General features: G+C 57.1%; 1 protein-coding gene across 1 annotated transcript; it reads right to left on the minus strand.

Moving 5' to 3' along the window:
• Positions 1–2,874: 2,874 nt before the first annotated feature.
• On the minus strand, positions 2,875–13,091 carry LOC119103275 (tumor protein D54-like). Its single transcript, XM_037226741.1, has 4 exons — positions 13,055–13,091; positions 9,862–10,025; positions 5,860–6,010; positions 2,875–3,284 (listed from the first exon to the last, which is right to left on the minus strand). Exons 2-4 carry the CDS (start codon positions 9,930–9,932, stop codon positions 3,156–3,158), a joined length of 351 nt encoding a protein of 116 aa, XP_037082636.1. The 5' UTR covers positions 9,933–10,025; positions 13,055–13,091; the 3' UTR covers positions 2,875–3,155.
• Between the last annotated feature and the right edge of the window lie 4,036 nt (positions 13,092–17,127).

Here is a 17,127-nt window from a genome sequence, read left to right on the forward strand (position 1 = left end):
TCCCACTTTGCAACCAAGACTACTAACGAGAAACTACTTTCTACAAAAGAATGTTCATCAAAGATTCCTTATAAATCAGTGCAAAAGAGAATCCGCTTTAAACAGGACAGCCTTGCGTGGGTAACTCAAGGGACAAGGGACCGTTCCGCATTTGAGGATATTGGGGCCAGCATCATACATGATGGAAAAAACTCACTCGCAATTATTGTAGTGCTTTTTCAGTACAAGACCGCTCTAAATAGCAAAATTGCACTAAATATTCCATGTTCCTTATCACGCCATCGTTCCATTACGTCACGGAACAGGGGTGTTGATTCATGTAACCGATCGGGAAGCCGAGCCGCGGCCCGATGACCTAACCCTCTTGTTCTCAACGATTTTAGCCCACTAGGCTTTGGCGAAAGGCCTTTTATATTGATACTTTTTGTATCATTTAAAGAGGTCTTCAATTGAAGAAGCATAGTAGTCTTGCAGGAACGGATCCAGAGGGAGGGGGCACTGGAGGTACATGCCCTTCTGGTATGAAAGTAAGGGCGGCACTCTAGAAGCCACCTTGGGGCGCCGAAAGCATACTTTTGTGGCGGCCAGGGGCGACGGCACGTATTGATGGCTGTGGAGGACGGGGACAGAGCTAGCCATAAGGCACTTCGGTCGCTCCTGCATTCCGGAGCTTTTCAGTTTAGCCTCTCACACCTTTGCGTGTCTTATGGCCCAACTGTGTAAAGTTTATTGCATCTTTCATCCGCTCAGTTGTTTCGTGTTATCTGGCGGGGAGACCAAACACGGCTTTATATTGCAAGGATAAGGGGTGCTGTAGCGTTGGTGTGTGCACTGCTCCATACGGCAGGCACCATACGTTTCGCCCCAGCGAAACGAAACACATGTGTTTCGTTTCGCTGGGGCGGCAAACATCCGACTACATTAACGGTTCCCGTTACGGGGTTTGGCGGCAGAGCCATTTGGCCGAATTACACAATCTAAGATGTCCTTCGTTGGATTTAGGTCGCAGCGCCTCCCATGTTAAATGTTGCTTTATTTAATACGCGCCCAGGTAGCCGGTACATATCTTTCGCTCGGGTGGGGCGCATTTTGGCCCCTTGAGATATCAAAAGCTGAAAGAATTTGATATATTTATCTTACAGGATCAGTTTTCAGTATGTGAACTCACTTGCGTCAAAATTTGATATTCTTGGGTCATAACCCTCGAGTAAAACAGGGTGAAACAAGGTCAAACTTCAGATTGGTGTCCGAAGGGCCTCCAAATACAGCACGAAACGTGATTTGTGATTTAAACTCCCACAGCTTGCTCAACATCGACTGACAGCCAATTAACGTCTGCTATATTTGGATATCATGCCCACGGACGCTAGCTCTAAACGGCTCGACGGTAATGTTTTCCGACCTTGAACGCCGCATGGCCTGTGGGATGGCACGATCTGACACGATTCTGCTATGGCGTCGTATATGCCTGAACAGCCTTAAAATCGCCTATACGAAATAGCCTACACATCTTTGCGCGCGTGTGGCTCAGAAACTACAGGGTTGTAGGGTCTCGAGAAGAGCAGGGCTGTGAACTGCACCAAATGATCTATAAAATCCCCATTAAAAACCCATACAAATGTGGATCACTAACTCCGTTAAAGTTGTTCGATTCTCAGCCTCACGTCTGCCATTACTAGTGCCGGTGCCTGAATGTCTGTGTTATGTCATAAAGCGCGATTCGTCACCAAGGATCCACCCTTTTATCCTTTGTCTTGCTTTAGTCCGCATCCCCGCGACTGCCGGCCCACCCGGAGCAGGCTGCATGCGCCAGTTACCAACGGGCCGAACGGCCCCTGGGGGGCTCCCCGTGCGAGCGCCAAGCGCACGCCACGCAGAGGGGGTCACTATGCGGACTTAGTCCCGACCGTTGGGTCCCCGCGTGCATGCAGCCCTGCCTTGCCGCTATCCATTCCGTTTCATCCCATAGCCCTGCAATGGTCATTACGGACCGAAGCGGTCGCCATACAAACGACCAAACGACCAAAGCGTGATCGAGATGTGCAATCGCCAGCTCAGTTTCCCTGTTTCCGTTGGGGCACTTGAAGCTGTCGCAATGCAAACACGAACATCTCAGTGGCCATGCTTTTTCTCGACCATGAGCATGATACGGCTAATGGGGTGGGGCATTCACGCGACGTTTATGCATGCTTCAATGACTTTCAAGTGACGGTGCGAAATAGGCTGCAAAAGTTCGCGTGCGTCAGCCTAAAAAATAAGACAGTTTTGAGTTTTTCGATCCAAGGCCTCCGCACATTGCTGTCTTAGGCAAGGCTCTCTCATAGGCGAGAAAGTATATTAAAAAGGAAATTGGCTCGGTTGTCGTGTTGTAGTGCGGGAGTCAGCCGTACGACGACAACGTTCACGGCTCGGACTGGCGCTCTTAGCCCCGCGCACACCTCAAACCATTCAGAGAACTTCAAACCAGCCCAATGCACTATACAGACGGGGTTCCTGCTGCCCATGGTCGGCGACGGAAAACATACGCCCTTTTAGATCAATTTATTCAATACCAATCTATCACATGCTACCCAGTTACCACACCACTGCGAAGGAGTGAAAAACAAAGGAGGGCTACACGGGCTAATGAATCTGAGACGTGCTGGCGACCGAGCTCGGTTAGACCTTTGCCAGATCACCCGCCTCTCCATGACGAGAGTCGAACTTTGGTGAACTCATGCTCAATGCTTCAGATCTTCGATGCCATGATAAAACAGAGGTTAGCTCTGATATAATAAACACACCACCCCAGATGTACTCGCGATATCATGCCATTCAATAAGGCTGCACCAGTTACATGATAATCTGTACAACTTTAGCTGGAACCCACCCTCGCGAAGCATGCACTAGCCAGGCGTTAAAATGCGTTAATTTTTTCGTGACCCACGCAGTCGTAGACGGGCTCAGGACACCCAGTTTTCGCCACCTTTTCACACACGTTGCAATAGAAACACAACAACCGACTTCACTATCACGCACGTGTAAATAAACTGCTTTTGACTTTCAACGAAATAACTGCACTGGAATGAGACACTTTCGATGCCGAGCAGCGGAGGTGGCCACCTGGCGGTCCGGGGAAGAAACTGAACTCGCCGACCCGACCGGCCGCGGCGCCACTACTGTGGCTTCTCTTCTGGGGCGGCGGCGGGCGCGGCGCCTTCCGCCTGCTTCTTGGCGGCCTCGGCCTCTTTGAGCGCCTCATCGAACGACTGGGTCGAGTTGCTGCGCGATGACGAAACCTTGCTCTGAAAGGGAGGCCAGCCGGCGCGTCAGTGGGCGCCGAGGCCCGGAGCTCGGGCGGCGCCCATCGATTGATCGCGCCGCCGCCGTCGCCGCCGCCGGATACGTGGCAGAGGCGGCGCACTGATCGATGGTCGCGCGCGCGCGACGCCCGGATGCCAGCCGGCCGCCGCCGTGACCGTTTGTGAAATCGATAGTGGCGCGGGGCACGGGTGCCAAGATGCAGCCGCTGGGGAGGGGGAGGGGGGGGGGGGGCACGCTTACCCGGCCGGAACGGCCGCGAACCCCGCCCATTGATGCAGAAGCACGAGCGACGACACAAAGGATGGAGCAAATAATGTCGTAGCACCGGCGCGTGTCGGGACAGCGTGATAACCTCCGGTCGAGAATAGCATGCACTGTGGGCACGCGAGGAAGTCGCAAGACAAGAGCAATTGCGCGAAGAAGCTGACACGCGATGCAATCACTTCTGAGGCAAAAGCCGTAAATGTGGAACACTTCGTATCGTTAATGCTTGGACGCGTGGCACGCTTAAAGACACTACTCGGTTCTTCCTCCGCGTACTTCTGCGCTCACACATCACCGCCGCATAATCCAAGAATACCACGCGCTAAAATCGTAGAGTTCCCCGCCCCTTCGCGGTCATTTCTCGTGATTGCGGTTGTCCCCGAGCCCACCATAAGCGGCTGGGAAACAGCACGGCACACGTTGTTCTAACGGGACGCGCGGCGGGTCTCAGCAAATCATAGAGAAGCACATACAATCTACCAACATCGAAGCAGGACTTTTTCCAGTGTTCAGCACCAGGACCCAATGTCCTCAGGCGCTGGTGACCCCACGGCGCCCAGCGGCAGCCGGCGTCAGTCAGCCAGTCCCAGGGGATGCAGCCGCGAGGCACAGGCGCGCGGGGCATCTGGTGTTGCGTCCTGAGGTGACAATGCCCGGGGAGCCACTAGGGAGCGCCGCACAGCTGGCAGCAGTGGCCAGCGGTGGCACCGGAGGGCCGGACGGCGCCGGTAGCGGGATGAGAGCCAGAGACGGCCCGGCGGCGGCTCATGATGCGGGGAGGGGGGAGGGGGGGGGGGGGTGACAGAGACAGAGACGGCCCAACGTTGGGCTCACCGAGGCGGCAGGGAAGCGGGGGAGGGGGGGGGGGGGGGGGCAGAGGCTGAGACGGCCCGACGGCGGCTCATGATGATGGGGGGGGGGGGAGGGGCAGGAGGCGGCGGCGGGGGAGAGGTGACAGAGGCAGAGGCGGCCCGACGGCGGCTCACTGGCGGGGGGGGGGGGCAGGAGGCGGAGGCGGGCGGGGGGGGGGGGGGAGGGCAGGAGGCGGCGGCGGCGGCGGCGGACGGGAGGGGGTGGGGTGACAGAGGCCGATGCGGCCCGGCGGCGGCTCACTGACGGGGTGGGGGCAGGAGGTGGCGGCAGGTACTCGTTGATTGGACCGAGGCTCAGCTGCAGCGCCGGCGGCACAGTCACGTGGCTCTGCAACCCCGCCCGGTCGACTGATCAGGGGTGGCGGAGGGAGGCTCTGACGGGACAGGACAGTGCGCGCCTTGGAGCGGGCGCACGCGACACGGTAATATCTCCCACATGAATCGCACGCGTGGACTCAAATGAGCGGGACCAGGAGAGTAAGCTGTCAGACCGGGCAAGCAGGGAAAGATCAAGGAAACACAGCATTCACACCATTCAACTGGGTGCGCCGGGCTTCATTTGACTACGAGCCACTGGTTCATGTTGTGCTCACAAAATTAACTGTTGCATAATTCACGAGGCAGCAAGTGCAGCATTTCGCACCCGGCGCCTTTTGTCCCGTGCCGTGGCGCCAGGCAATTCACGTGCACGGCAGCGACCGTGTCGAGCTGCACTGATCGTTACGCCCGCAGCGCCGGCGACCAGACCGCATTCGTGCTGGGCTGACGCACGCCGCGACCGGCGCCGACTGAACACCGGCCTCAGGCGTCCGAGTCAGCCGGCGAGGCAGAGCTGCGGCTACTCGCCGGGGCTGCATGTCGCGCGCCGTTCACAAACACGCCCCGCCGGGAGCAATCAGGCCGCTCTGATCCGACGATAGGGCCGTCCCCCGCCGCGGCCGGTGCGCCAAAGCCGCCTCTGGCCGGCCGCCGCCGCGGCGCGGTGGGTCGATTATCGGCAATTCACGCCGGCGGGCTCCGGGGAGCGCTTCAAATCACTGAGCAGCCTGACGGCCTCCAGCCCCGCGGGATCGGCGCGACATATTTCAGCCGATCTCGGCGGCGGCCGGCGTACTCGACTCGTCGTCACCCGTGCGCTGACGCCGACTGCGACAGCGTGGGACGGCACACCTCTAATGCCCGAGAGAGCGGCTGGGCGGAGCTCTGAGCCCGCCGTCTCCTTAGTCGCCGACTGCGTATTACGCACAGCGCTCAGACCGGTTCACTGACGCCTTACGGCGAAACGTTCCCGCCTTCGAGAGGCGGCCCGTGGTCTCACCAAAAGCGGGGTCGGGTCACAACACCCAGACGGACACCACGGCCGCGTGTCGGCGCCAGCCCGTGGCTGAGCCGTGCCCCGCCGACCTCGATCTTGACTGACCTTGACCGTCGTGACCATGGTGCCGACCCGCTCCTCGACCGACTTGAAGGTGGCCGACTCGCGGGCCTCGCTGAACTTGGCGCCCAGGCCGGCGAACAGGCCGGACGCCTTCTCGCCGGTGGTCTTCAGCGCCGCCTCCGTCTTCTGGTACCTGGCGGACGGAAGAGCGGCGCGTGAGGTGTTGGCGGCGCGCGGCGCGACCGGGACTGCGAGCGGCGGCGCTCAGCACGGCCGGCTACCGAGCGGGAGGGCTCAGGCTAGCTGCGACGGCCGCCGAGCGGAGGGTCAGCATCAACGCAGGCTGTCGTCAGCGTGAGTACCGGGCTCCAGTGGTCGTGGACACGTATTAGTAGTGCTGGCAGACCATGGGCCCAGGTCAACACCAGTGATCGGAGGTCACATGATGTCTGTCCGCCCGGCTGCGTGCATGATGACCAATGACACGTCGTCATCGACGTGACAACTCGTGCCAGCTGTACTCAACTGCGCTATACGATAAATCTAGCTGACTTATGCTTCCGGGTAACAAAACAGACAGGACAATCCGCTCGTACGTGCGGATGCGCATGCACACAACACGTCAAACTACGCGGACCATGGCAGCGAGCTCAGCGCGACGGCGAGGTCAAGGTGTGCACCGCGCTCCTGCATGGCCCACGCCGCGTCCGTCGCGCCATTCGTTATTTACACAGCCGCCACCGACCGACCTACGGCACGGAGAGAGGAGAGGGGGCGGGGGGCGGGGTGGGGGGGGCATTGCCGGGACTCTCGGCCGGCCGGAGCCTCTCGGCCGTGTCTGTTCGGGCGCTGGGTTGGCGGCTATCGAGCAGCCGGAGTGACCTGATGCTGGCGCGGCCCGCCCATCCCGAGGACGGTGACTGGACGCGCTCTTTAACAGCTCGGCAGCATACGCGGGCAGTTCTGCCCGAGTGGGACGGCTGACGGAGTGACGGGCCGCGATGTGGCTGGGGCCGTGCGGGTCATCTTCCCAGCTCGTACCACCGGGGGGCAGGGGGCGGGGGGGGGGGGGGCAGACCGCCGGTCGCGGTGGTCCCGGCGGACACGTATCGCACCGCCGCGGCGGTTTATGTGTTTGGACTGTGTGGCGATGGTGGTGGCGCAAGTTACGGCGGCATAAGGATACACGGGAGGTGATTTATGCAACACTATGGCAGCTGGCGGCTGAAATACGGGCGCCGAGGGAGAGTTACTTGACTGCAGCTCTCTAATACTAGGTCGGATATTAAGTCCTGTGCGAGCTCTGGGACGAGGCTGCCACCCAACCTTACATCGATCAGACAGAGATCGATGACAACGAAAACTTTGACACAACTTTCGACGACGACAACATGCACTACACGGTTGGGAAGCTTGATTGTGGGTAAGTGTGATGTTTTCACCTCTTGTTTTTTGTGTGTGTTACCTAACATTCCCCTGCTCGTCTTTTGATTCAAACTACTGTCAATGTCCCAAAGGGAACGTTTTACATTTAAAATTATTGAAGCCAGCACCAAATATGATGAAATCAGCTCACTTCTAACTATTGGTATGCTTTAAAGTGGAAAAGACTGCTCTAGACAACACAATTTCCCCGTTTAGTCAATATGTTTCTCCATACGCCATTGTACCCTGCACAACATTGATTTATAGCCAACTGAAGGCCGTTATATTTAGAAATCGTGCTCACGAACGCCAGATATGAACGACACAATTCCATTTTATTTGTCTTGATTGCCACGCGGCCAATCGAATGACAGCATTTTAATGACGCTATTATGGCGTAATGGATGGCGTGAGTATGCCTTGAAATAGTCTCCACGAAATAGTGTCCACATCTTCGCGACCGTGTAGCTCAGAAACTAGAGGGGTCTAGGTCATAAAAAGGGCAGGGCTGTGCGATGCACCGAATGATCTTTAACATGACCATTTCAGTTCCAAGCCCCATACAACCGTGGAATCCTCCCTTGAAATGAAGCACGCGACCCCCTTAAAATCTACCGGGACGGACGCAGTACTGATCTAGTCAGTGCTGCTCGAACTTTGCCGATGGCGGGGCGCAGGGCCAGCGAGTATAGCAGGGAAAACTATTTTCCGCCATCCCCGGAACCGGTGGAACCAAAAGGGCGATTGAAACACTTTTGCATGTCCGATCAAATTCAGGGTAAGACTTAAAATACAACATTTCAGGTAAGGGTTTATGTCATATCAAGCCGCTCTTCTTCAGTTGTCGCCCAATGCATCCCAAAATTGCTTCAGATGCTGAGACATATCCTTTGGAGGTTTGCTGAGCCCAAAATGCATTTCGTACTTAACCTTAAAATGAAAACACCATTGGGTCGATGATCTGTTAGATTCTGTCTTGGACATTGTATAATTTGCCCTGCATTTGAATGTTCGTACGCCAGCAAGATCTCTGATCATGTCTAAAAATCACTTGTATTAAGTTACCTAAGACAAGCGACGATAACGTCTCGGGGTTTCTGGGTTTCTGTGACTTATGGTGACATGGGATGTCAAGGAATCGCGCAGTTTGGATGGTATAACAATAAGAACGGCGATAAAGGCACTACAACGTGCTGCGTTGCTCTGAACGGTAAAAATTAGTTATGTTTCTGTCCCATAGCCACCAGCCGTCGATGTTCATGAATCGTCATAAACTGGATCTAACATTTCAAGACGCTACAGTAGTCTTGCAACATTCAGGCATTCTGGGCCGGTGGTGCTCCTCTTCGCCACGTTTATGTTCGTTAGCACCCCCAGCCCCCCTCCTCCCCAGTGATTGCAGATGGATTAGCTCCAGCCAAAACCGTGTATTTCTCCCAGTAGTTCTTTCCTGTTTTATTAGGGAGATCCCAGCGTAGCCAAAAGAGACGAAGCATACGGCGTCTTTGAATGCGTGGTAATGCGAGGGCTTCAGTAGTGACAAAACGCACGCCACTGAAGCACGCAAGAAAGACGGCGTTCGGGGTAAACCAGCGACAGTGACGGAACAAAAGCGCCGAGAAGATGAGAGCGAACACACCGCCGGTGAGAGTGTGTCCTGCCTTGTCGCTGCACAGGGCAGCAGAACCTTTCATTAATATGGTTGAGAGTTTTGTTTACAGTTCTACAGGAGGCCAAGAGCTCATCCGGATCGTTGCGAGAAAGCGCACGATGCATAGGTCATCTGTGTAGGATGAGCTATCGTAAGAATGACATTTCGTTGGAAAAGAGACCAGTGCTCCTTAAAGCGTGACATCAAGCTAAACTACAGAAAAACGTGGCTGCCCTAATAATTATTCGCATTACTGGAAGTAGCAACGTTTCATCCAAGATGGGTAGGCAACTTTTTAAAATTATCCTCACAATCGCACGCAAGGGATTCCGGCCGCATGGCCACAGCGACCAAAAGCCTTGGACTGTCCCCTGCGTCACACACCGGTCAGCAAATCTCCCTGACGCGCAGATACACGATTCTCGTACTAACTATGATCCGATTCTGACCCAAGTCCATCGGCAAACGTTCCCGCGCGCGTAAAGCTGCGGCCGCTGGCTGAACGGCTGTCAACATAATCGCGTCGGGCGGCATCTGCACTTGACGGGATGCCAGCCAGCAGGCCGTGCGGCGCGCTGATTGGTCCCCGCGGTCCGGCAGTGGCATTGATTGGTCCCGCCGGTTCTGGCGCGTCGCCAGGTTCGGCGGCACAGCATCTCAGCACGACGGGGTCAGCGAGACGGCGACGCCAGGCGGCCTGCTGCCGGGGTCACATGCAACGGCACGACAGAAGGGCGGTCAAGCAGGAAAAGAAAAACGAGAAAAAGAGGGTAACGGGCAGAGAGGAGATTGGGGACCGGTAAGATGAGAGCAAGCCCACAGGGCACGAAAGAGGAACAACGTGCGGGATACGGAAAGAAGGAGAGGAAGGGAATGGGAACCGGAAGAGCGCGGCAAGATGAAGAACAGAAAGGCCGACAGGGCCGCGACATCCACGAATGAATCACGCCGGGCAGCGCTTGGCTTACAGAGACATGGGCTTGTCCTCGTCCATCTCCGGCTTGGGCGGCTCGGCCACCCGCACATCCTCGGCTGCCATCTTGCTCGGCCGCTGGGGTGGACGCGAAGCGCGCGGCGGCGGACAGGTGGGCGGGCAGGTGAAGGCGAGACCGCACGCGGCACTCACGACACCCTGAGACGTAGCGGCGTCAGCACGGCGTGCCAGCGTCCGCCGGCCGGTCGGAGCTCTCAGACGCAGGGGGGGGGGGGGGGGGGGGGCTGGCGGAGCGGGAGCGGGCTGAGCGGGGCTGAGCTGCTGACGGAAGCCGCCGTGATGAACGTGCAGCGGCCGGGGTCGCCATGGCGACGGCCGGCCGCCGCGCCGGCTGGTCCGAGCCGAGCGTCGGCGGCCGGCCGCCGCGCACCCTGGGCCTCTTTAGCAGCGACAGCTAGCAGAAAGGTCAACTGGCGCAGCTGACGGCCCAGAGCGAGAAGAGCGGAGGCGCGACCACCCCCGACCTTTGACCGTGAGCACCGGACGCCGCGCTGCGCTACTCGTGCCCACTCGTCTGGAGTTCAACAGGCCGAGGCAAGATACCTGCCTCCCACGCGGCCGCCGACACCAGTTCAGTATAGGTCACCGGGTTAAAAGGCCGGACGGAAATGAGCTGCCCGACCAGCGGCGGGACGCTGGCGGGATTACGGCGGCAACCGAACGGCAGATTGGCTCCGGCTCGGCGACTACTTGGCACGGCGACGTTAATAGAATGTGAAGAAAAGACGCTCGAAATGACAAATGCAGCCAGCGCTATCCCACTGAGAGAAGGGAAAGCACAAAAAAAAGAACGGCAACGCGGCACCCAAAGACATGGTGCTTACCAAATGCCTTAGGAGAAAACTTCCTAACGGCACGGCCTGGGCGACGACCTCGGCCGACCACGGGCGGCGTCCTATCACAATGGATGTCCAGAAAATAACGACGCCGTTGGGAGGTCGTCATTTCCGTCGCCATCTCGTCGCGCCTGGAAACACGACCAAGACACGTCCCAGCGCGCTGGCCCGACCGCCGGACCGCGGAGCTGGGGCGCGGGTGGGCGCGGCGCGGCGCGGCGCGGCGCCCGGCGCCAGACGGCGAAGGCGGAGGGGCCGCCGACTCGCCGGCGCGGCGGACCGCCGACCGCGGATCGATGGATGAGCAGAGACGCGCGGCGATGCCGTCAGGCCCGCCGGACGGGCCGCAGCCGGCTCAAAACACGAGCGGCGGGGCGGGACGCGGCGGCCGGGCGGCACGCGCGCGCCGCACAGGACGGCACGCAGCAGCGACGAAAGAATACGCAGGCACAGGTCGACCCTACAGAGCGCAGACGCAGCGAGGCGAGACGTGGGCAATAACTGAGCCGCAGAAGCCAAAGTGGGAAGGCGAGATGTGAGCACAGTCTAGACCGGTGCCAAGGTACCACCGGTACTAGCGCGCCCTACCAAGGCAGGTCGTGACCCACACCAGGCCGAACCAGAAGGAACTCATACCGCGGCGGGACATGGAGCTCGAGGCGGAGCGTCCTCAGCCCCATGCTGCGGGCGCCGGACCACTGCCCGGCGCAGATGCCGTGTACGGAGCCGTTCGTGACGGGCGGCAGGACACACGCAAGGCCATGATTGCCAGTTTCCGACCACGACCAGACAGCGGCGATCACCCGTCTAAATCCGAGCCACGAGATCAATCATGCCCCCGCTGAGTCCCATGGAGACGACACCGACAAAAAATGGCGGTCGATCATCGACCGCATTAGCGAGACCATTGTTTCCAGGCAGAAGTCATCCCGGTTCAGTTCCACCACTGAAAAGCCAGAGTTCACTGCGCCCTTGGATCAGAAAGCCCGACCGTAAAGTTTCGGCTCGAGAGAACGGCCCAATAAAGCTATAACCGCTGAAACGCGTCTGATGAAATGGAGTCGGCGTGCGGCGGCGGCCCGTCCGACGCGTTAAGTGATTGCTTCTATCAATCGGCTCGAGGCTCCTCGACCGAGCCAGGTGTGAGCACAGCGCCCAAGATTCTATCAGCGATCTTGACGGGCCGGACTTGTTGCTGTGAACTGAGGCACCTGGGGCAGGTAAGCGATAAGCAACGTCACACACCAGTGCTTACGTCGTCCAGGTGAGGCCGTTTGTGACTGACCAGCAAAGGCAGCGAGTGCCTGGGAAGCGGAGCTTGCCGGGGAACCGTGCCGGCCGGTTGGCTTCAGCACAGTAGGTGGCCTACGTCAAGGGCTGACCTTCCACAGGGTGCGTGCAGCACCACGGCACGAAGCAGCACGAGACGCACGGCGGCAGGTTCCCGTGGGGCCGACGTATGGACGCACACGGGTTGTGGCCTTTCATGGAATGGATGAACAAATACAATCCGTTTTTCGTGCAATACGAGATTAGACTGAACGCCATGAAATACCCTCATTGCCTTTTTTGGCCAAAGAAATGTTTTCCTCGACTCCAACGCGCGCGCACTATCATCGATCGAACACCGACGGCAACTCAACGTACAATGTGATTCTCCTCCCGCCAGAGAGCCCTAGAAAGGCTCTAAAGTCTAAGGCTCCTAAGCCAGAGAGCCCTAAAAAGATTACACCGGCCGTAAGAAACAAAAACTACCCGCCAGCGACGGCGTGCCAGAATCTATACCCCATCTAGCGATCTGAACAGCTACGACAGGAATACTCAACGACAGAAGGCGAAATCAGCCGTATTCCTGCCAAAAATGGCGGTCTCTTGCGACCTGCAACGGCAGCAGTACCTTCAAACCAAGCTCAGCGGACGACGTTTAAAAGACGTCCAACAGCTTAGCCTGGAATCGAAGCGCGGCGGTCGACGATCCCGTCAAACAAACCGGACTGGGCAAACCTTTCAGACAAACCAGAGCGGTTCAAAGGGACAACGGCGACCCATTCCGACATCCCCCGGTGACGAAACAGGCAAACTCACTGACGTATCCTTCGATACACCAAAATGGCCGTCTCGCCCGCCCGCCAGCCGGACGCTCGATGGCTCCCTCCGTCAGCAGCTCCATCCTGCCCAAACACCAGGCACCAAACGGGCTGGCCGGGCCCGACCCAGTCACCGCCTCCGGCTGAGCCGACGACCCAGCGCGCCCCACCAGGCCGCCAGGAGCGACCTCACCTATGAGATAGAGATAGATAAAGAGAGAGCGAGAGAAAGAGAGCTCCGCACCGGTCAGGGAAGGGCGGCACCGGCAGGCTCCGCGCGTCGACCGAGAATGGGGTGTGGCGGCGCGCCCGGCCGCCCATCGACCGGCCGGCGTGACGTCACGGCCGCGTGCCCGCCCGCGCCCGAGAGCGGCCCGCCGCCGCCTACAGGGCCGTACAACCGGCGACGGGGCGCGCCGCCCGTCGCCGGAGTCAACGGGTGTGCCGCCCGCCGCCGGAGTCACCGAGTGTGCCGCCCGTCGCCGGAGTCACCGGGTGTGCCGCCCGCCGCCGGAGTCAACGGGTGTGCCGCCCGCCGCCGGAGTCACCGGGTGTGCCGCCCGCCGCCCGCCGCCGGAGTCAACGGGCGCGCCGCCCGTCGCCGGAGTCAACGGGCGCACCGCCCGTCGCCTGAGTCACCGGGCACGGCCCGGACGGGCCAGACGTCGTGACTCACGGCCCCCACAGAATCAATACGTCATTCAGTAGAGCGGACGCGCTGCTTAGGGGCCCAGGTTCAGCATTTGCAATGCAGATGTGAGCGTAAGCGCGGGCCGGAGTTTGCTGTTTTTCAGGTGCGGCAAAAACTTTGCGTGTGAGTAGTAGCGCTCAAGGCATTTGACCAAAGTTACTTGCCAGCTTCTACTCTGGTGTCAAAGACATAAGACCGGGTTGGAGCAGGCGTGGCGGTGCATTCGATGCGAAATACCATGCTCAAACAACGTACGTGGAGACGGCGAGCCACCCCCGTAGATGTGCTGCGGCGCAGTCTACTACACTGCATGCCGAATACGCTGCCATCTAGCGGTAGGCTGGCGCCGCGCATTGCGGTACAATCTAACATTACGTATGCTGAGCATCGCGCCATCTAGCTACAAACGTCGAAACTACGCGTCTAACTTGGTCCACACAGTAATTCCTCTCGAATGAAAACATGCACGTTTATTCGATTTCTATCATATTGTTTTTACAACGAGAAAGAAGCCCGATAAAACAATTCCACGACAAATACTATGTAAATGTAAAATTAGCTTTCAGGACATTGATAATCAGACGGGCCTCATCCGCATAAGAAAGTTTTAAGCTACGTTTCGCCATGCGAAGCGGCAATCCACCTTTAAAAATGGCATATAAACTCGCCCGGCAGCATCAGCGGCCTACCAAAATGGTTTTGAAAACCCATAGGGCGACCGATTCACTATGCTGGGAAAACGCGGAAGGCGGGTGCCGAGGCGATCCACGCCAAGCTGGGCCAGGTCAGGTCATAAAGCCAGAGTGGGAATACGTACGCAGCAAAGTAGCCACACATTTTCAGAGACTGTGGCATTCATAAATCGTTCAATAACACGATAGTCCTTGGGCCTTGCCAATTCACTTGAGATATTTAATCTTAACCCGCACCACTCGAGAACTGAACCCGAGCACAGTTGAAAACGTAAACATTTGAAAGTATAACCCAGCGATACTCCCATGATACCAATGCTTAAAGGTGGAGTGTTTTAGCACTACTCGCGATGCCGGAAAACCAGCATTGGTTTGAGCTGAAAATACTGTGTTGCCGGACACACTTCGTTTTGAATCATACAGAATGCGTAGCTCCAGCTCAGGAAACAAGCCAACATATCTTATTTGGCGCTCATTTCGAGGACAGTATGTCTCAGCCACAACGTTAGTATAGCTCCACGTGTAGAAAATCGCGACACGTCTCCTTACGCGCGCCTTGTTTTTGTTCTTTCCACACACTGATGGAAACTCCTATTGATGCCAGTGCTCCCTTCTTACGACACAAAGTTTCTAAGCAACTTTGAATCTAACATCGTCCCCAGTTAAAGTCTACACACGTCAGTGGCACCGGCACTGCCGGCACCAGCACTGCCGGCGCCACTGCCGGCTGTGCCGGCGCTCTGAGCGTATTAGCAGCTGTCCCCCCTCCCCCCCCCCCGTTTCTCTATTGTAAGCGCCAATATCCGCTATTATTCATTTGTTCAAGCTGAAAAACAAATTTTGGAAGTTACGATTTTCTGCTTGTCCTTGAGCTCATGCGGCTATATATCGCTCGGCCAAATCACAATTTCATCTGACAAGCACCGGATGCGCAGCCAGGGTCACGCCGGGCAGGGGCTGGCACGTCACCCTCACGGCAGACGATACGCTGGCCAGATGAGGTCACCACCGTCCGTCCATCTCGCCTTTCACATAGTCCGTAAACGGCCCCCAGGCACGATGACACCATCGGAGCCGAGGACCAGGACGTGGCTTCTCCGAATCAGTCGGCGACCTCTCCGATAATGTCGACGGCTACACATAGGAACGAATAATTCAGAACTTGCGACGCGAATCTGGATAAGATGAAGACAAATTTCCGCACCAAAATTGAATTTAAAACGCGCTGATGGCAAATAGCAGTGCTACAGCGTTTGGGGGGGGGGGGGGGGGAGAGAAGGCCATTCGAAGTCATTCATGGTACGCAATAACGAACTTCGCTTTTCATCGCGACCATGTGCGTATTACAACCCTCTCTCTCGACTGCCACGCGTAAACTTAACTCGGACAAATCGTACATAACCAAGCGTGTGGTCCCAGCGGTTTGCAAAACATTTCACATGGCCGATATAGACGTAAGAATAAAACAGCTTAAGAATCACTCGCAACAGAATGCGCGTTCTTGTCAGCCGTTTCTTTATCCCGCTGACCATTGTTACTGTTTATCAGCACATGGTGGAACGGGTGAAGCGGCGCCCGAAAAGGTTGAGGGCATTACTTTTTACGGTGGATTCCTCCCATACACCACCGCATGGCTCGCATCAATCTTTCACAAAAAGCAGGAACCACAGCCACCTCAGCATCTCTGATTCATACGCATTCGAGCGGCGTATGAGAGATAACGAATCGCCGCCCATCTCGTCCGCATCACACACAGTGGTTCATGGCACGATTGTCTCATGAATCGCCATGCCATGCCGCGCGCCTGCTTCTAGAAACGCAACTGCCAAGGCGAGCAGCAGCGCGGCAGGATGCTTTGTCACGTATTTGCGCAGCACACACGTCCGCGAGAACGGTAATATTTGTCCGGACAAACACATCTCTGAGAAATTGTTTTTTCCCCGCATCGAGCGGTCACGCCGACACGTCGTAATCTAGGCCAGTAAACCATGCCGCAGACTAAGACAGAATTTTTCCGACCAGCCTTAACGTCGGTGCAAATCAGCGTCACCCATGCCCGCAATTTGCGCAAGCACTGTATTACCGCACCCAAAGCCACGAGGGAACTACTGCGACGTGGTTTACTGCGATGCCGTCAAAGAAAAGCAACGGCAGAAAACTCCACACCCCACGGCCCAAATTTACCGGACAATGGCAGTCAACATGAAACGTCACGGAGCGCTGGGCCCAGTCGAAACGAGAACTGTGTGTGTAGTGACGGTACGACCCACTCCACCGGCTGCGCACCGCCCGCCCAGGCGATTGGCTGTTCTCGCCCGCCAATTGGATACGCCGATCATTTATTGACTCAAACGACCGCAAAGGTCAGCCAATTGTACTCAAACTCCCGGCCCCATTACCAATATCACCGCACCCAAGTACGCTCAATGAATTATATCACAGGTTATAAATATCAATCCCATCCAATCAGCGGGAATGAGCACCACAAAGCAGTTTCTGCGGCAGATGACGAATGGAAAATAGATGGGTTGACAAAAATCAATCGGACACTGGCAACGCCTCTCTTTTCACATGATCACTGCTTATTGCATGGTATTTAGCGTGAGGTGAGGAATGCCATCAGACTTGCCACACTGCCTCGCGAGGTACCAACGCCGTGTCCAGCGAGGGTCGGAAATAGCGGCCGTGTGTCCTGCGCCCGTGTCTTTGCATACCTCCGGGTACAGCGCTGCAGCAGCACGGCTGGCCAACCGCGGACGCTGCAGATCACATACACACCAGGACAAGACTGAGAGATAAGGACTATGCACAGAAAAAAGGGGAAAACAAAGCGATAATAGAATGAGCGAGGGGAGGGAGGGCTAAACAGAAGAAGGGAAAGAGGGAGAGTGGGAAGGAAAGGGGAAAGGAGAGAGAGAAGAGAGAGAGAGAGAG

This window comes from Pollicipes pollicipes, unplaced genomic scaffold, assembly GCF_011947565.3.
Source record: "Pollicipes pollicipes isolate AB1234 unplaced genomic scaffold, Ppol_2.1 Scaffold_5724;HRSCAF=6776_pilon_pilon_pilon, whole genome shotgun sequence".
NCBI lineage: Eukaryota > Metazoa > Arthropoda > Thecostraca > Pollicipedomorpha > Pollicipedidae > Pollicipes > Pollicipes pollicipes.

What these genes read in the sequence shown, in the direction of transcription:
- LOC119103275 (XM_037226741.1), bottom strand. Translation starts at nt 9,932, where the DNA reads ATGGCAGCCGAGGATGTGCGGGTGGCCGAGCCGCCCAAGCCGGAGATG. An exon ending in GAGGACAAGCCCATGTCTCT is followed by an intron (nt 6,011 to 9,861) that starts GTAAGCCAAGCG and finishes TCCGTCCGCCAG; the next exon opens with GTACCAGAAGACGGAGGCGG. An exon ending in CCATGGTCACGACGGTCAAG is followed by an intron (nt 3,285 to 5,859) that starts GTCAGTCAAGAT and finishes CCTCCCTTTCAG; the next exon opens with AGCAAGGTTTCGTCATCGCG.